At 37.7% G+C, this 20714-nt stretch overlaps 1 protein-coding gene across 1 annotated transcript in view; it reads left to right on the forward strand.

Annotated features, from left to right (window-relative positions):
* Positions 1-20714, forward strand: part of LOC110168858 (dystrophin) — a 184188-nt gene that overhangs the window by 19946 nt on the left and 143528 nt on the right. The window contains 36 exon segments of the mRNA XM_020934382.2: positions 265-380; positions 496-659; positions 2488-2703; positions 3604-3785; positions 4058-4208; positions 4281-4400; positions 5291-5392; positions 5549-5656; positions 5741-5920; positions 5995-6158; positions 6234-6357; positions 6442-6529; positions 7600-7841; positions 8797-8950; positions 9703-9830; positions 10693-10830; positions 11251-11364; positions 11438-11593; positions 11985-12155; positions 12222-12413; positions 12782-12916; positions 13911-14060; positions 14683-14844; positions 15474-15605; positions 15719-15892; positions 16072-16227; positions 16297-16467; positions 16934-17113; positions 17193-17321; positions 17592-17762; positions 18249-18305; positions 18424-18609; positions 19453-19590; positions 19667-19756; positions 19857-20027; positions 20324-20496. Coding sequence (XP_020790041.2) covers positions 265-380; positions 496-659; positions 2488-2703; positions 3604-3785; positions 4058-4208; positions 4281-4400; positions 5291-5392; positions 5549-5656; positions 5741-5920; positions 5995-6158; positions 6234-6357; positions 6442-6529; positions 7600-7841; positions 8797-8950; positions 9703-9830; positions 10693-10830; positions 11251-11364; positions 11438-11593; positions 11985-12155; positions 12222-12413; positions 12782-12916; positions 13911-14060; positions 14683-14844; positions 15474-15605; positions 15719-15892; positions 16072-16227; positions 16297-16467; positions 16934-17113; positions 17193-17321; positions 17592-17762; positions 18249-18305; positions 18424-18609; positions 19453-19590; positions 19667-19756; positions 19857-20027; positions 20324-20496 — 5385 coding nt within the window.

Consider the following 20714-nt stretch of genomic DNA (forward strand, 5'->3'; position numbering starts at 1 on the left):
TTTGTCATGAAATATCCGAAAAGTAAAATTTTTTTGGAACCCGAACCTTATCATTTCTATTATTGACTAGACACAAGAACTTACAACAAAAATCTGCATTTTAACAGTAATAATTTTAGCTGCCCCCATCTCTATTAAATATTATCGACCAAGAGATGTGATTCCATCTGAAACCTAGCAATAACAGGAACAGTACTTTATCCAGCCTCTGAATTCCACATTTATTGTTTACTGTTTCAGTCAAATTGTATCTTTTGTGTTCAGACCGAATGCAATTAACTGGGACCATGTGACCAGAATGAGTCCTGTGGAAAGGCTGGAAAATGCCTTTACTGTGGCCAAAAATCAGCTTGCAATTGAGAAACTGCTGGACCCTGAAGGTAAAAATAATTAAATGCAACTCAGAAATTCTAAATACAATAAAATGTTTTCCCACAATAATTCTCAGATCTGTTTGACTTTTTTTGTAACCAGACCTCTCACTGTCTCTTTCAGATGTTGCTGTGCAGTTGCCGGACAAGAAGTCCATTTTAATGTATGTGACGTCGCTGTTTGCTGTGTTGCCCAAAGATGTTTCCATGGATGCAATCCGAGAGGTAGAGACACTGCCTCGAAAATACAAAGGGGAGGCAGAAACTGGATCTGCTCTCACTGCTCAGGTACATTTCTCAGAGAGTATTTTGCTTTTGATGGACCATTCCGAACCAGGTCTAACTCGGGGTCAAACTGATACCAGAGAAGTACTTCTAAAACTGCTCAAAATCAGTTCTGCATCTTCATTTCTAACAAAATCACCTAAAATAAATGTGTTTATTCATAAAACTGCATTGTCTGTAGCATGGCTTCATTTGTTCCAATAGTTTGTTAAACCCGCCTGGAAAATACCTCCACTTTTACCACCACTGCATCTTGTGATAAAACTCAGCAGGAGCAGTCACACTGGGAGCACAACTATGACTCACCCTTGTAATTTTGGTTTAAACTGGCAAGAATATAATACTGTAAAAGAAAGAAAAACAGACCCACACTGGAGTTAAACCTGAAAATAACCACATCTGACTGATGACTCAACCAGGACTAAACCTAGATTATTGGGATTAAATCAAGACAATATACTTACCATTACTATTAATGACTAAATACAAAATTACTTGCTGATACATTTTCTGGAGGGACTTTAGGAAAAAAGTGAACATGAAATGCTTATTTTAGAACATATATATAACAAGTTTGATGTATATTATTTGTTGTATGGTGCAATTGTGGTGCTTAGAATCTCCAGAAACCACCCAAGAGTTTACTACTACATACTTAACACTCCCTGGAACAAGTGCTGGAAAAGTTTTCTTTAAAAGTGCTTGGATTGGTTCAACAAGAGCTTTTTCCTGGCACATTTCCTCTGCTCTGTAGGACTTGATGCATATGGCTGGTGCTGGAGAATGCAGTGAAAAATAATGGATTGAATTGTATTTTTAACCATGTGCTTTCTTTGAGTACAAAATTGATGGCCTTGCTAAATCCTGAATGATTACCCTGGACATTGTTCAGCCACCTTCTGGTTTAAATAGGCTTATGTAGTGCACCTTTCTGTATCAGATTAAAAAAACATCTGTCAGTGATAATGCGTATTATGGAATGAACAGTAATTCACTAAACTATGAATTTTTAAATGGGGTAGAACAATGTTAATCTTTCTTATCCAGCTACTGCTTCCACTCCTACAGTTATCTGCAACTATTTTTGTAAATACCACTATTACGACTTAACTGCGCCATTACTTTTGTCCCACTTCTTGGTGAATTGATTGTTAATTTATCTTCATTAGCATTTAATTAGCAGTATGTAATCTTCTAAGCCTGTAACAACAACTAAATTTCACAGTAGTACCTATTTTTATGGCTTACTATTGTGTTTAGAATGAGGACTGACTTGCCGAGCCCCGGCACCTCCCTGTCTCATGAAAGGCCTAATGTTTTTTTGAGCTGGGCATGTCACCTTATATGCTCTAACTGCCCACACCCCTGCCAAAAGTGTAATGCGATTTCTGATTTGAACAGGGGTGACGCAGAAACCTATGTAATGTAATACAGATGCTACTGTCCAAACATGGATATTATAACAAAACTGTGATTAAAACCAGTGATTATATGTAGATGACAAATATCTATATTAAAATCCAATGTTTTGAAACCTGGAGATTATTGTAAAAAGAATGTAAAATCATGCACGCAATGGAAAATGTCTACATAAAACACTTACAAACCTGTATTAAATGAAACTCTATAGTCACAGTAAAAGAAAAATTCTATTCTCTCAGTCGTAATGGACGACTGAGAGATTAAAACCGAAAACCTCCATAGTCATTTTACTTAGGGTTTTGTTTGGTCATTGCACGAATACATTTCTATAAATTGGTAAATAACATCTAGAGTGTTTGACAATTTGACTCATAAGGTGTTTACTTGTTTTGTTTCCCTGGATGCTCAGAGGGATGAGGCAGGTAGTAGCCCCCGTCCCGAGACCCCCAGCACAGTGACAGAGCCGGATATGGAGCTGAGCTTTTCGGAGGTGGACCTGGACACCTACCAGACCACTCTGGAGGAGGTGCTGACCTGGCTTCTGTCAGCAGAGGACACCTTACACGTGCAGGAGGAGGTGTCTGATGACGTGGAGGAGGTCAAGGAGCAGTTTCACACACATGAGGTAAGACCTGTGCATAAAATAATGTAGAGAGCACCTGCTTGTTTGTGTTTGCTTGTCAAGGAAGAAGTCAAGAAACATTTTACACACATGAGGAAGGACCTGTGTATGAGACATTGTAAGCAGTATTTTAAAGATGTACTGATTGAGGGTCCAGCACAGTTTGCTTCCATGCAGATGCTATTATTACTGCGTTGACTGGAATGTTAAACTCCAATAAGACAAGCAGGTGGTACAACTAGGTCAAATTACAAGTCAGATCTGTGGAGCTCAGAGTATGATGCATGTTTTCCAAGGTATTATTGGACAATAATAACAAATGTAATTAATAAATAAATGCAATTTAGGTAAGTTAATGTCATACAGTGGAACATTCCAGGCAAATCATTTAAATCAAATTAATGCTGGTAATGGAGTTCTAATTTAATTGTTTTATTATAGTGCAGTATTGTGGTGCCTATAAATATGACTGGTCACGATACATTAAATTTTGAGCATTAACAACAGGCAGGTACTTGTAACTTTGTGTCTGAACTGTGAAATGATATGATCCCAAAGCAGCAGTGTAATGTCTGGAATTCAGGTCAAAGCAGAAAGCTGTTTGTTTGACAGTGCACAACAAGCCTCAAAGCCTCTTTACGCTTAACAGCCAGGAGTAGCTTTGAAAAATCTGTCCCATTTGATTGAGCTTGTTCCTCAAACTACTGAACTTCAAACTCCAAACTACTTCCTCCAACTCACCAAAATGACTGTATATATTTCTGCGTTAATTCAGTTTCTTATGTTATGTTGCTACAAAGACAGCAGGAGTTTTATTGAATGTCTTTTCACCACCAAAAAACAAAAAAGTTTCCAGTTTGATCTAAAAATGGAAAATTCTGAAAATATACATTCTGTCTCTAGGCCTTCATGATGGAGCTGACAGCACACCAGAGCAGTGTGGGGAACGTCCTTCAGGCCGGAAACCAGCTGATTGCTCAGGGTCATCTCTCAGAGGAGGAGGAAGAAGAGATCCGGGAGCAGATGACTCTTTTAAACTCACGCTGGGAGAGTCTCAGAGTGGCCAGCATGGACCGCCAAGCCAGGTCCTAACGCATCATTGTATATTATTTGGTGCACCCCCTTGTAGTGTTGTAGTATTACCATGTGGTCTATTGCTTATTCTGAAAATGATCAAGAGTAACTGAAGACCATTCTAAAACTTTCAGAAAAGGTTCGATTTTGTTCTAATTAGGTAATTTCTTCTGTATAGATACTTACACAAATGAGTATCTAGTTTTGATAACTGCATTGCAGGAATCAAATGGTTTGACAACTCTGCTTCTTTGTAATTGTGCATGTGTTTATTTATCTCCAGGTTGCATGAAGTCCTAATGGAACTTCAACAGCAGCAGTTACAGCAGCTCTCTGACTGGCTCACAGAAACTGAGGCCAGAATCAGAAAGATTGAGACTGAACCAGGGGCTAAAGACCTAGACACATACACAGAACAAATAGAGCAACACAAAGTAAGTTGAAATTTATATTAATAATATCACACATGTATTGTATTTACTTATTTTTACATGGCTTGTGTTTAGATGCTTCAGAACGACCTGGAGGCCGAGCAGGTGAAGGTGAACTCTCTAACACACATGGTGGTGGTGGTTGATGAGAACAGTGGGGACAACGCCACTGCCGCGCTGGAGGAGCAACTACAAGTAAGTATCACACCATCTTTCTACACATGGTAACACTTGAGTTTAGAGACCACACATGAATGGTGTAAGTGGTAAACTAAGTGGTAATTGGTATGCTAGTTTGTGGTTATTCAGCTTAGTATTTATAAAACACTTTATAACACACATTTACTGCTTATTAAGATTATAATGTTTGTACAAAATTATATATTGTGAGTATTTAATGAGAAGAAAACAGTTTATGGCTAAATACTTGAAGTACTTTATAAATACTAACAGAGATGTAATTAAGCACTAATTATGCCTTTTACTGTTAGTTAGGGCCATTAAAGGGCCCATATTATGCTACTTTCTGATCTACTTATTAGTTATAATGTTTTTCCTCATCACATACATACCTGCAGTTCTGTTTTATTTCATTCACATATATTTAACACACAAATACTGCAAATCTAGACTGGGCTGTTCTCACTCATGTGATGTCATGTGTTAATACAGGAAGTGCTCCACTGTGTTTTTAAACTCTATACACTTTCATTACAATCATTTGGATAATTTCAGAACTGGAATTTCCAATCTTTACTTAACAAATGGTAAAAGGTAGTTGTTAACTTGAAAACTACCGCTTCATGACATCACAAAGTGGAACAGAGCATTTTGAACTTTAGAGATGTAGACAGTTTAATAATAAAGTATTACTGAAACGTGTGAACAAAACAAGACACAACTTGAAGTATGTTTTTGCGAAGGTAACAACACTGCTTAAAGCTAAAAGTCAATTTTGCATGATATAGGACCTTAAATATGTAGTCCCTAAACTAAAGTATTAACCTACACATTTTATATTCTGAAAGGCTCTTATAATGCGGGTTACTGTAGGTGATAAAGCTTAAAATCTCTATCTCTTGTAGTCTTTAGGTGAAAGATGGGCTGCTGTGTGTCGCTGGACAGAGGAGAGGTGGCACAAGCTGCAGGAAGTCTTCATGGTCTGGCAACAACTTCAGTCAGACCAGGTAGAAAATATTCCCCTGAAACATTTCCAATATTTGAAGTATGGATATAATTTTACTTTGCATGCACATACATTGTTTGACCTTTAACCCTTTTATAATATATCGCACTTTACATGACTTTGACAAATCCAAATATTTTTCCATCTTTTATGTCAGACTATATTTAGAGAATGGTTGGCAGAGAAAGAAGAGGCCTTGAATACAGTCCAAACTAGCAACTTTAAGGACCAAAGTGAAATGAATACAAATTTACGTCAATTAGCTGTAAGTGTAAAGACTGTCTGCAAAATAATAAATAATAAAACTTCCTATAGTAGCTTAGATTGTAAAAATGCTTATTGTGAACAGATTCTTAAAGAGGATATGGAGAAGAAGAAGCGGACCCTGGACCAGCTGTCTGATGCAGGGCAGGATGTGACGTCTTTACTGCGGAGCTCTGAGGCAGGAGCAAAGATAGAGACAGATACTGAGGAGCTAACCCACCGATGGGACAACCTGGTGCAGAAACTAGAAGACTACTCCTTTCAAGTCTGTAAAGTGGACCTTGAATGACTGAAATGTTTTTTACAGATTAAAAGAGCACATATTTGTATAACTTATAGGTGATGGAAGCCGTAGCCGATGGTGGGATGACTCAAATGGAAGAGCAGGTGGCTGCGGATTCAGCTGTTGTAACTGTGGTGTCCTCCAGTACCAGCCAGGAAGTAGCTCCCCCTGCCCCTCCAAAGAAACGCCTGGTGGAGACTGAACCACAAGTTAGGCAAGAGTAAGTGTACTGCTATAAAATACAGAGCCTATGTGTTGTGCATTACAATTAACCATGAATATGTTTTGTCTTTAGGTTTGAAAATAAGTTATCAGACTTTCTAAGATGGATAAAAGCATGGAAGACCACGACGCAAACATTAGCCACTGGAAATCTAGAGACTACAACTGATACCTGTGACCTACAGGGCAAACTAAATGTAAACATTATTATTGTGGAGTTGTTATTGTTGAGTTATTTAAAATATAATGTAACTGTCTATGTCTATATTTAATTTCTCTAGGAATTGGAAGAGGAGCTAAATTCAAAGGAAGCTTCAGTCGCACAAATAATTCGGGAGGGGCGAGGTCTGGTGGAGCAGCTGGAGAGAGGTGAATGTCACTGCACATTTAAAGGTTCACAGGAAAGAGGAGCTATAGTACGAACATGTACGAAAACTGTGTGAATAGTGCAAGAATGACTCACAGTACCTGCCCACCTATTAAGCTAAAATCGACTTCCTTGTAAAACAGTGTTCATAGTGCAAAGTTTTACTGCCGCATACTATGTAGGGTATTTATAGTCTGTCTTTTTTATTGTTAAGTAATTATGGATAATGTAATAACATTTATCAGACTGCAGGTTTTATGATTCAGATTACAGCCGAATGATTTTACAATTTGCACAGATTCATGTGAACAGAACATGATGAAGTATTCAATATATGTATGTGTGTAAACAGCACTACTTTTTTATTTTTAGTACAACAGGAGTACAACTACAACTTTAATATATTCACAACATCTCTTCCTCCAGAAAAACATAGTAGATTGCTGATTTGCTTACGGTAGTTTTGGGAGTATGAAGCTTTACATTTCATATCCCTTCCCTTCCTTTATATCCTTTTACAGTGGTGGAAGAAGGACTCAGTTTTGTTACTTAAGTACAGATACAAAAAATTACTCAAGTAAAAGTAACTGTATCACATGAAAAAAAAAGTCTTAAGTAAAAGTATTAAAGTGTCCATTTAAAAATGTACTTAAAGAATAAAAATTAAAAGTATTTTGCACAGTTTGAGATGTAATAAAGCTTCAAATGTACTGATTTTGATATAGATTTTTGCTGAATTTAGTTCAACAGGAACAATTTCTTAGCTGTTTTTCCTTGTATATTTTTGTTTGCTTAAGCTAAAATTATATTAAACATATGCCCTTAGGCTTTTCAGCAGGTCTCAAACTATAATAAAAATGTTACTTTTCAGTGCAGTTCAAAAATGTAGTCGAGTAGTACGTAAAAGTGAGAAGTATCTACTTTAAAATGCACTCAAATAAAGATACAGATGCCTCAAAACTTTAGTACAGTACTTTGCCCCTTTTACTTTGTTACCTTCTACCACTGTCCTTTTATCACTGGATCTACTATTCTCTGCTGAATATAAACAAAACGACTGATTGCTGTGCAGAGGGTGTAAGCATGGACCTGGTGAGGACAGACCTGGAGCTGTTACAGACCGAGTGGGACGTGTGCGTGAGGGAGCGACAGGCAGCCCGGGACAGAGTACAGACCCAGAGCCGCTTTAGAGCTGTTTCTGCAGAACTCAGTGAGGTGGACCAGGCCCTCGTCCAACAGGACAACTGGCTCATCTCAACTACAGTGGACAAATGTGATGCAGACGAACTTCGCAACCTCAGTCAAGAGTCCAAGGTAAGTTTGTTTGGAATAGTTGGATCCAAGCAAATAGAGTGCAGATGCTCAAAGGAGGGTGCCACATACTGCACACTACTGTATGACTGCTAATTAATGTCTGGAGATTTGTTCTGCTTTCTTACTTTAAGTAATTCATTGGAGCTAAAATGGACCTGTCATCACATTTTATTTTCTCAGAAAGAAACCACGACCTTAACTCTGTCTTCTGCACCTTGCCAGACGTACATTTTGTCTTCCCCATAGGATATAGAGTAAAAAAGGCAATTAAGGACAAAAGAGGACTGCTATGCACCATGTACATGTATTTGTTACATATTTTATCAATCCCAGTAGGAAGAGTTGTAACAGTTTGTTGCTATGTTAAAGGTACACTGTGTAACTTTTCTGATGTAGATTCTGCCAGTTGCAAGTCTCCATGGAAATGATCTTACCTGGAATGGTCCTCAGTATGGCATTAAAAATCTGTCCAGCATTTATTCAATTACAGGTGTTTTTATTGCCAAAAATACCTTGAAAAACGTTTAGTGAACAGGCCCGCCTCCATTGATCTGACCTGTAACATGCTTGATCGTGCCTGTCTGTCTCCATGGACTTAGTTTGATGTCACACTTCATTCTAGGCAAAGCAATAACATTTCCTTTTTTCCTTCAACATAGTTTATTGAACATTTTTAACATTACCAGACAGACAGAGTGCATTATATTGAATAACTCAATGATCACAGTAAAAGCAATATTGTTTCCATGGAAACAAAGAGATGGCAGGCCCTCTACCAGCAAAATTACGCAATGGACCTTTAAATTTTGGGATGACAGCAGATTGGCTGTGTGAGATATCCTACGCTCCATCACTTAATGTCTGACAAATCTGTGCATGTCAATGAAAAAGGCATGTGTTAAATCTCAATGAACAATATTTCAGGTTAATAATGAATATCTATTTGTCATTTTAGTCAAGACTGGCCGAAGTGACCTCTTTGGGCCCACAGCTGGAGCGTTTGTCCACTGAAGCAGGACCCTCCCTCAGAGACACAGTGGTGCTGGTGTCTGCGCATCATGCCTCCACTCTGCAGAGGCTACATGGCAAAGAGGAGGAGATCTCCACAGGTAATTACAATAGTATTACGTTTCAGACAAGGGAGCAGACAGCCCTCAGGCATTCCCTTATAAGAAAACAGAGACGCTCTCATGAATTATCTCTGGTCTCCATGACAGTGAGATGTAAATGCTAGATTTAATATTGTGAATCAGAGAACAGCCAAGAATAGTGGTTTCTGGCCTTATATGGTCTCTTTAAGCACACTGATGTTGAATACATGAGTAAAAATCTAACGCTGCTGATGTGACTTTTCAAATCAGTTGACGTTTTACCTGTGGAATTTATACATAGTGCTCTTGGCTAAAACATTGTCTAAAAGAAGGCTTGTCATCTCCTGATCTAACGTGCATGTGTGTGTGTGTGTTTGTCTCTCAGTGCCTTTGAGCCTTTCTGACTGTGGGGATTTGGACAGGGGCCAAACTAAACCATTTTGTTTCTGCTTGAAGGCCATTCACCCTTTATCTATGGGGCCCCACTGTATGTCTATACAGCTCTCCACTAGTTACGCTCAGTGTGTGTGCATACTAGATTATGTAAGCGTTAAATTACCTGGTAATTAAAATACAACTGCTACAAGTACAGGGAGGAAGAATTCTATAGAAAGGGGAAGTGGTGCGACTAGGCTTATAATCGCTCCATAAGAGCAAACAAACTAAACACATATAAACAAATGCTAAATATTTTATTTTTTAATTATAGATGGCACATTGTGGTGAGGGTGATAATTAAACTTTAATATAATTCCCAAATTTTGTTCCAGCTTTGGTCCAACTTGAGGCCAGCCAACAGCAGCCCAGTCAAGTGGAGGCACTGGAGGCCAGGCTGACCACTCTGAAGGAGGGTCTGGTGGACATCCCGACCACATCTGAGGCAGTGGAGCGGGCACAAGTGAGTACAGATACAAAACATATATTATACAATTTACAAAGTTACAAAAGTTCATTGTTTGAAAGGTGAAATGAGGCTTGTTTTGTTAACTGACCCCTTATCAGTATCATGTTTTGGATCAGTTGCAATCTGGCCACCACATGTTTTTTGTCACTTTGGTGCCTGTGCGGTTAAATGAACAATATACCAGTGTAAGTGCTAATCTATGTCCGCTGTCTGTAGTTCTTTGAAAACAATGGTCTCCTTTTATGGGCTTCATGTTTCCTGTGTGTTTGAGTGTGTTTCCCTCCTCCGCCTCCATCTTTGGGAGGAATGCTGATCCTTTCGTGCTCTTGTTATTGTGGCAGATAGGCACAGTGCCGAATTGGGGGCAGGGTCTGGGCACATTGTGGGTAGCGTGCCTGTACATGCAGCAGTGAGTGTGTAACAGCTCAGTCATTCAGCCTCGACAGTCGACACACACACAGTAGACGACACACAGTCCCTTGACTATAGCAGATCTGAGGCCACACTATCTATTTGACTAAAGTAATTGAAACTAAAAACAAAGCCAATTTCCACATAGTGTTTGGTGTATTATTTTTTACAGTGATGTACATTTACTTATGTTGTTGCTGTTGCTAAGGGTAATTTATTTTGTAACGATTGTGCAATTATTTTTTTTTATCAAAAGCTTCAATGGTGATTCCAGTTCTGTCAGTCTACTTCAGGGAGCTGTGGCTTTAGTGTAGCAAGCATGGAGCATGAATGAATAATGCACATAATTCTTAAGCACCTGAGAATTTAGAAAAGCGCTATGTAAGACCAATGTGTTATTGCAGCATTTTTTTAAATAATTGTTTTTATGTTTGTTTTTTTGTAGAGTCTGTGTCTTGACATTGAACAAACCCAGCAAGCCACAGACCCTGCTGAACAGCAGAGATGGAGCCAGTTGTCGTCCAGGGCTCGAGAGGAACTAGGGACACTGCAGTGTGTCCTGGGCAGCATGAAGGACAGTCAGGTACCAAATCATAGCTGATATTCGTAAAATATTTTTATATTAATTTAGCAACTAGTTTCAGCTTATGGCTCCTAAGACTGGAGAGAGAAGACCTGTCTATTATCTTTTTCTATTCTCTTTTTTATTGTTATGTTTTTTATTTCATTTCATAAGATTTTATTAGATTTTAATACTTTTCTTTGTTTAGCCCTGAAGCATATATTATTACATCGGCTCATGTTTTTATTTCCTCATATGCAGCATTTTGAAACTATTAAAATAGGTTATAGAAAAGTGGATTTGAAAAAAAGTAATACTAATAATACAGTCAAGTCGAGTCATATGTATATTTTGGACTTGTTTTTAATGATTGTTCTTAGTGAGACTTTGCAAAAATGATAAAATTGTCTTATAAATTATGTTAAAACTAACTGTTTTCAGGTACGTTTGGTGGAAGTGGAGCGTTGGCTGGACGCAGTGCAAGAGCTGTTGTCCCGGGACGCCTCTGGGATCGGAGATACAGAAAATCTACAGGAAGAATTAAATCAGTGCAAGGTTGTAATTTAAACAAGAAACTTTATACCACTTAAATTTTAAAATGTCATTTAAATGTATGGTTTCTGTTTAGGAGCATGTGAATGAGATGGAGTCTGTGGAAAGTTCATTAAAGCAGATGGCGGAGAATGTGAGGGCTGTACAAGCCACAACTATAGACGGTTTGTCAAAGTGGGGACAAGACAAACTGGACGAATGCCAAAGCAGGTGGGACAAGCTCAGCAAACGGGTGAGAAAACCTTTACTTTATTTATTTATTTATTTTGTACACTGTTAATCAGTTTTTAATTATGTAAAAGTCAATTAAAGCTGACACAAAAATGTCAGTAAAAGCATATAATTTAAGAGTGGGAGATGAAATTGTCTTTTTTTGTTTAGGAAATCAAAACTGACTTCCAGTTTTGTTTAGTTTTGAAAAGAAAAAGAAAATTTTATCAAATAAAAAATCAAGATGAGGAAAAAAGTTTAAATTTTTTCCCATATCGCCCAGTCTTTATTTAAATAATGTTATGAAATATAAAGCTATTTATTTCCCATCATTAAACTGTATACTGCGCTCTAGCCTGTATTCTGGACTATATTGACGTCTGTGTTCTGGACTTTCTATTGTCCATCTGTAGCTGTTGAGTCACCGGGATTGTGTGTCGGAAAGCCAGGAAAGGCAGGTGAATCTGAGGAAGGATTTGGCGGAGATGCAGGAGTGGATGGCACAAACTGACGAGGAGTTTCTTATGAGAGACTTTGAGTACAAGAGCCCAGAGGAACTGGAGGCTGCACTGGATGAGATGAAGGTAGGATTACTATTGTTCAAAAACAGTTGCTTCTTTATCTCATTTTCTGTTCCTTCTTATTCATAGAGAGCTAAAGAGGATGTGCTGCAGAAAGAAGTGAAAGTAAAGATCCTTAAAGACAACATCAACATGCTTGTGTCTCAAACATCGCCCCCTAGTGGAGGTTATGGACCCGGGCTGACGTCGGAGCTGGAGGGCGTACTGGGCAACTACCAGAAGCTCTGTGACCGCTTCAAGAGCAAGTGTCACACGCTGGAGGTAACTCCAAAGCGTATCAGCTAATAACATTACTTCATCTGTTTTTGTAGGAAATTATATATGACTTATTCTATTTAACCACACTCACCGTCTTTCAAAGTGTCTTAATGGTAGATGCCTTTCCTTTTATGCACTATATATTTATATTATGTAAAATGTTATGTGAGAAATTTGAGTGTAATGCCATTGTTTGCGACCTTTGTTTCTCAGTCTCTTCTGGGCAAACATCAAATATGTAAAGCAAAACCTCATGGTTAGACTTACCCTTAAGCTACATTCTTATGCATTCATAGAGTTGTCTCCTTGTATAAACATTATTTAGTTATAATTTTTCTAAATACTATTGTGTCTGCTTGTATTTTGTGTAGGAAGTGTGGTCCTGTTGGATGGAGTTGCTTCAGTATTTGGAAATGGAGCAAAGTTGGTTGAACACACTCGAGGAGAAGGTCCAAGCCACAGAAAAGCTCCCAGAGAGTGCTGACGCTGTTAATGAAGCTTTGGAGGTACTTGATTAGATTTAATGAGCTACTGCCAAATGCAAATGCTCTGCTTAAAGACACACGATGAAATTTGACATGCATTGCCTCAGGTTACCAAATTCAGTTGATATATATTCCTTTTGATATTTTTTTCAAATTTTAAGTGATAACAAGTGAGCAGAAGTGAAACATGTCAGATAAAATAAATCTTTGCAATGTTATATGAAAATGATATCATAATTTTGTAATTTAATCCATGCTGTTCTTACATTCATTATTTATCTTGCATTTAAATTCTTGTACTTATTCAACCTCATTATCTTTGACTTTGTCTTCATTTGCCTGGTACGCTGCTATATCTGAATAAAGCCTGCAGGTCCAGGTGTCAGAACCACTCTAGTCATGGCATTGCCCCTGTGCCTTCACATAGAGATGATGAAAACTGAAAATCCTTAAAGACAAAACCTTTTTCTCATTCCTCTTGATGTTACTGTCGTTCCTGACCAGATTCAAAGATTATTTTCTCTCCCCGACCCATCATTTTTGCTGCATTTTAATCTAGCAAAAATGTGTCTGGAAGAGGCTGTCACTGTCTATAACCTCGGGGAATTAAAACATATTTGATGAACTGCTTAAACAACGACTTTGCTTCTGGCGCAAGTGTGTCTTGGATTCATTTTTTTTGGCTATCGCAACATGCTCACATCAAGCCGAAGCTGCATCTGCACAATATTGGTGTGTTTTTTATTCTTTATTTTTAATACTTTAACTTTTTTATTTTACTTGACTTTACTTTTTAGTGGAGTGTACACGTTTTTGACCTCTACTGACTTAAAAATACTTAATTACTTTAATCTTTTATTTCTCTTCTGTGTCTGGTACAGTTTGTGTCTTTGGTATTTTGCACTTTTTTGCTTTAGATTATCTTGTCATTTGATTTCATGTATATGTGGAAAAAATATGTTTTTTTTTTTTCTTATTGCAACTTTATTTTAAATTTTTTACTTTTAATTTCCAGTCATTGGAGAGTGTGCTTCGTCACCCATCAGACAACCGCACCCAGATCAGAGAGCTGAGCCAGACACTAATTGACGGAGGCATCCTGGACGAACTCATCAGTGAAAAACTAGAGAACTTTAACTCGCGCTACGAGCAGCTCAACCACCAGGTCAGTGCCTTTACTGCCTTATATTCCATATTGTATTGTTTGGATTGAGGTGAATATGAGTATTACAGCCTTTTCCTACTGTCCTGTGAGTTATGCTGACAAGAGTTAATGAGTTAATCTAAAATTGTTAGGTTATTTGAGTGAGCAGCTGTCCACAGTCTGTCTCTGAATGACTGCTGTTTAGTATAATAGTAATTTCCTTGCCCTTAATCGGCCCAGGCTCAAAGTGACTGTGACCCCAAATTTGAACAGACAGTAAAATTAAACCAGTTATTTTTGTATTGGATTGCATATTAAAATAACAAAATACATTTTAGATACAAAATACCGTTTAGATACAATCATTTTAGAAAATATATGACTGTAACGATGTCTTACTGGTTACATTTTCAATCCAACTACAGATACTTTTTTCTTTTTATAGACGTGATTGACTTATGGATTGCCAGTGGAAATAACAAAGGCATTTAAAGAGAAATACAATAATTTTACAAAATATATAAATATGATAAAATGTCATAGGAGTTAGGTTTTCAATTCAGTATTTTTATTCCAAATCATTGACATATAATTTCTCTGTGCATATTAACGTATTGACGATTTGCTCTTGCACCTTGTGTAGGCGGTGAATCGTCAGATTAGCCTGGAGCAGCAGCTGCACGCTCTGAAGGAGAATGACCAGGCTCTGCTCACTCTACAGGAGTCTCTGAGCCAACTGGACCACACTCTTACCTCCTACCTGACAGACCGCATCGATGCCTTCCAACTGCCACACGAGGCACAGGTACCTCAACTATCTTTACTCTTTCCAATATAGAAACCTGAAAGCTGCATTAATTAACAACTATATAATAATAATAACTACACCTTAAATAGCAAATTACAACAAGTGATTTTATTAAGAATTATTCAAGCGTAATAACTACTTAATTAATACCTGAATCCTAACTTTTAATCCTAACCCCTTAATTAAGTAGTTACTAAACTTGAATCATTCTTAATAAACAGTTTGTTCATTATTAATTTCATCTTCCTTTGTGCTTCATTAAGGCAGTAAATAGTATAGTTATTATTAAGTGTTACATATTAAAGTCCAATCTGTAAAAATGATGATTATGATGTTGCAGCTATTGAATCGGTGTGTCCATTATAGAAATACAAACTCTTTATTCATTATCTCTAACCTACAGTGTATTTATTCTATTACATAAGTGTCATTATTATTGTTAATGCCAGAGATTCTTCCCTTTTTCATTCAATGCCACATAGAATATTTTGCTCATATTTTTCTGCTGCTCCTCATCACAAGCATTTGTGTTGTGGTAGATTTTAAACTTTAATTATAGGGAGAAATAATAATTAAAAAAAACAACTTCATAGTGTATTGTAATGTTAATGTTTCTCTTCTTTCAGACTATTGGTGCTGAGATTGCTGCCCATGAGGCCACAGTAGAAGACATGAGAAGGAGAAATGTTGCCAACATGCCTCCTCCTTCCACTGATGGGAAGGCTGCCCGCGGAGGAACAATGCTGGACCAGCTACAGGTAACACTGCCCTCTAGTAGAGACACAGAGAACAGCAGACTTCGAACTGTCTGGAAAATATTGCCTGAAATGACATAAATGCATAAAACATGATTTGGAAATTCTGCCCACAGAGGAAATTGAGAGAGATTTCCACCAAGTACCAGCTGTTTCAGAAGCCAGCCAATTTTGAGCAACGGATGGTGGACTGCAAGAAGGTCTTAGAAGGAGCCAAGTCAGAGCTACATATTCTCGATGTGAGAGACATAGAACCAGAGAAGATTCAGACACACCTCACCGGCTGTATGGTGAGAAATGTTCACTTTGAAAATAAAACTCTTTCGAATAAAATGCATGACTAATTATAATTAAGAGATTTCACAATTTCTGTCTTGAGTGAGAGCTATCTTTTTTTTGTGTATGTGTATTTCATTGCTTCAGTTTTGGGTTGATAAGGTTCTAATTGTGTCTTTTCTTCTCCTTGTAGAAACTTTACAAGTTGCTGAGTGAGGTAAAGCTTGAGGTGGAGACCGTTATAAAGACTGGTCGACAGATTGTTCAAAAACAACAAACAGAAAATCCAAAAGCAATGGATGAACAACTCACTGCCCTTAAACTGCTCTACAATGACTTGGGTGCACAGGTAAGCAATGTTTCATACTAAGACACAGGCAATGCAACTATTGGTTAAAAAATGTGTATTATTTAACAGGTCACAGAGGGAAAACAGGACCTAGAAAAAGCCTTGTCCCTGTCTCAGAAGTTTCACAAAGAGAGCGCTGCTCTTCACGAGTGGCTGAGCACTAACCAGGCTGAGCTGGAGAAGAAGAACACCAGTGGAGACATGCCTGCTGATATCGATAGTGAGGTCGTGTGGGCCAATGTAAGTTTGAACACATGAAGACATGATACGGACATATTGCTTGGATTACTTTTCAGAGAGATATTCACGAATAGCACTTCTGGAGATGCCTCTTGTCTATCAATTACAGTTCCTCCCTTTAACATTTTAGCTGCTTCCAGTTCCAATAAATACAATTTGAAGACAAAATATTATGTCTAATAAAAACTTTATTTAATGGTGCATTATGTAAATTTTATGGTGAAGGGTCTGTCACCTGATTCTCTCCAGGAATGTATGTTTTTCAAGGCACCTATAATAAAAAAAAACACACACACATAATTGAAAACATGCATGAATCCCATACTGTGGAATATTCTAGATTAAACAATAACATCTCCATGAAGACAACGCAGCAGACCTCCCACAAGAAAAGTTAGATAGTGCACCTTTACAATCACCCACACAGTTTCGCCCATCATCAGTAGATAATGTCTCTGTGTTGTAGGGTCTGTTGAAGGAGACGGAGCGTCGTAAGGCAGACTTGTCCAGTCTGATGGAAACCAGCGCAGGTCTGCAGACTCTAGTGGAGGGCAGCGAGGCTCAGCTCGAAGACCAACTCTTCAGCCTCAATGAGTCCTGGGGCCAAGTCCGCACCCTGACCGAGGACTGGCTCAGTGCTGTACTGGTAAGTGCCAATGTTTAAGAATTTAATAAGAAAGCATAGATTAATATTTTCCATTGTGCATGGCTTTTTATGTTTGTAGAGTCACCAAAATGAGGTTGAGATTTTGGATGAGAACTTGGCCCACATCAGCACCTGGATGTATCAGACTCAAATCCACCTGGATGAGGCAGAGAGATTGGAACCTGCCGAGAGGGAAAAGGTGGTCAAGGTACGTGAACATTAGATAGAGAATAAAATTTGGTCATAATGTTTGATCATTTGGTATATAATTTTAGCTTCTATTAAAGTTGTGACACTTGAAGGACTACTCAAAATACAAAGTTGGTCCCTTTGTTGCTAGCCTTGTACATGCTGTGCTAAACTTAGATTCAAGGCTTCACCACCACCTGGGTTGAGAAAAATGATTGATAGGGTAATTTGCTCATAGGGCACAAAGTTCAAGTAAAACACAAATAACTCTTTTATGTATGTGTCTTAGCGCATCCTGGATGAGCTGGAAGGGATGAGTTCACGTGTTGACAATGTCAGGGACCAAGCTGTTCTCTTAATGACCAGCAGAGGGCCTGCCTGTCGGGACGTCATAGAGCCAAAGCTGGCTGAACTTAACTGCAACTTTGATAAAGTTTCACAACACATCAAAACAGCCAAGGTACAACACACTTTTCTTCAACATATACAAATCATATAATTTAGTAGGGTGATCTCCTACCTTTTTTCCTTGAGTGCGTCTTGTGAGTACATAGTATTTACTGAGCCCCCCAGTCCTAAACCCCCACAAATGCATCACATGGTCAAAATGATCTCTATGACCAGCGAGATTGGCAATTCATGAGTTTACACTGTGAAGCTCTACCTGTATTATCCCATGACATCACAAAGTGGAACAGATGATTTTCTGTTTGAGAGAAGAACTCAACCTAAATGTGTAAGGTTTGTGTATTAAACATGTGTGAATGAAACAAAATACAGCTCCGGGTATGTTTTTGATGGAGAAACAACATTATAACAGAGATCAGAGAATACTGTAATATTGCTTCATTTAATTTGTTTGTTTTTGATGATCTGGCCCTTTGAAAAGACAAAGCTCTAGTGAATTTTAGACATTTATAATTCAAAATATTACCTTTTCTTTCAGATGTTGACCACTTTGGACTCTGATGTTGTGGAAATGCTCCAGCAAACTCCTCAGCAGGTATAATATTTAAGTACACTTGTTTTGTTATTGAATTTTACTTTAAAGATACAATAAATCTTTTCAAGTCTAAGTGTAAGTAATTGCTTGTTTTAAAAACTATTTTGATTCATTTCAGGTCTTGCTTAGTGATAAAGATAGAGAGATTATTCCCAACCAAGAGGACCCAACAGACGCCCAGAGTGAGGCTGTCTCCTCTGAGGTGCAGACTGACACACAGCTGCAGGAGCTTCAGACACAGCTCCAGGACACGCTCAGGGCATTACAGCAGCAAGACGACCAAAACATACTGGATGATGAAAAGGTAGAGTGCACATATGATAATACCAGTCTGTAAAGCTATAGAAAAATGTTCTGTTTATACTTGTAGGGCTGTAGGCAAGTGAAATTCTTTATTAACTAAAAAGATACCCTGCTGATTGATTAGTGGACTTAAAAAGGGGCATGACAAAAGCTCTCTGTCTCTATGATCTGACAATGTAAAACCTCATGCAGCTCCATATAAGTTCATGGTAAAATATTATGCAGAAAAATACTAACAAACCATAGACTGTGGTATTTACATGTATAAAAAAAGACTAAAGTCACAATTCACTCCCAGATCGCTCCATATACATTTATAAACTAAATAAACTAAAGACATTTTGGTTGACTACGACACTATTGGCCTTCTCTTATGAACAGGTCTTGAACTACAGATTATATGAAATAATTAATTTCACATTTTTATGCATGACCTTTACATGTATAATTCAAAATTGGAAAAAAAATGTATGAAATAAATCTCGTAATGTGCTACAATAGAGCTATTCATCAGAAAAGGGTTGAAGCTAGGTTATAAACTACTCACTATTTAAAATTGTATTGAATTAAATTAAAGAAATTCTTTGAGCTTATAATATAAACTTTGCAACGTGCTTCGAGGCCGTGTCTTCTGTTTAAATTTCTCTTATCAATGTTTTTTAACGCTTTGAGCTGCTGACCAAGCTAACCAATCCAACGCAAGGTCACTGGTCTTTTCAAGGAGCAATGGAGTGTATTTGACTATATACGGAAATAGCTGCAGCTGCTTAACCTTTACACTTAGAGCAAGCTCTTTTTGAATGCAAACTATTTTAACATGTTTTCCTCGTGGTGTGTACTTTAGATGGACGAGGAAAAAGCCAATGTAGAGGAGCTACTTCGAAAAGGAGAGGAACTTTTAGAACAAACTTCAGACAAAGCTCAACAAGAAGAGTTAAGGATCCTGCTGATTAAACTGCAGAGCCAATATTCGGCACACAGGGTAAGACTCACTGTCAAAATATATGCAATTACTGTATCCTAATGTAATGTCTGTTAACTATTTGTCTTTTTATTAGGAACTGAGGTTGCTACGAATCAGGCAGATTGAGGTTCATTCAACAACAACTCACCCGTTTATTGAAAACACAAGAGGAATTTCAGATGAGGTAAACACATACTTGCACACTGTTCATAGACTGCATTATTGATCATTGGCATATCCTCAGTGATTATCTTATTAGTTCATTCTTTTGTGTTTATTAATAGGAAATGGCCTCTCTTGATCGTAGCAGAGGTCCTTCTCGTGGTCCCTCTGACTACCTCTTATCTATCAACAAAGTGCTGCTTGCAATGGCTGACAATGAGCTACTCTTGAACTCATCTGAACTCAGCGGTGGCCTGTATGAGGATTTCTCCAGTCAAGAAGACACGCTAAAAGTGAGAAATTTTGGTTTATGTACATTTAAATGTAGATGTAACAATCTGTAAATGTGGTGTATTTTAAGACTGAGATAAAAATTCATCACATTTTAAACGGGGTTTGCAGGAGGTATAATGACATAAATTATAATCACTGACTGTTCTTCTGTGTAATTTTTTGGGATACATTATAATACCAACTATGTATTATTTCAGTTTAAAACTAAATTACATGATTAAATTCACACATTCACTATAAAGAGTTACGTTTAAATTGGTTTTGTTCTTTGTTTTCTTTGTTGTGTTTTCTGCAGAATATCAAAGAGAACCTGGAGGTTTTGGAAGACCAGGTGACTGCTATACACGAGCGGCAGCCAGATGCTATACAGGACGCCTCGACCGCAGAGGTGACCCAAATCGGAGATGCCCTTACCCAACTCAATGCTGAATGGGACCGAATCAATCGCATGTACAACCACCGCAAAGGGTTAGTCCCTATAAATATAGAAAAGTATTAAAAAGTGTCAGTAACAATCTTAATAAAGCATGAATAAAGACATCATGAACAAATGTTACAAAATTGAGGATGATTGGTAAATGATAATACTGTATAAGTTCACTTTTGAAATTAAACGTAATGTCCCCAGTTATTACAAGTTAGTACCTAGCAAGTTATTGTTCTTTTACGTCAACTGTTAAAGAAAG

Source organism: Boleophthalmus pectinirostris, unplaced genomic scaffold (assembly GCF_026225935.1).
Source record: "Boleophthalmus pectinirostris isolate CB_2022bp ecotype Guang Dong unplaced genomic scaffold, ASM2622593v1 HiC_scaffold_13, whole genome shotgun sequence".
Lineage (NCBI taxonomy): Eukaryota > Metazoa > Chordata > Actinopteri > Gobiiformes > Gobiidae > Boleophthalmus > Boleophthalmus pectinirostris.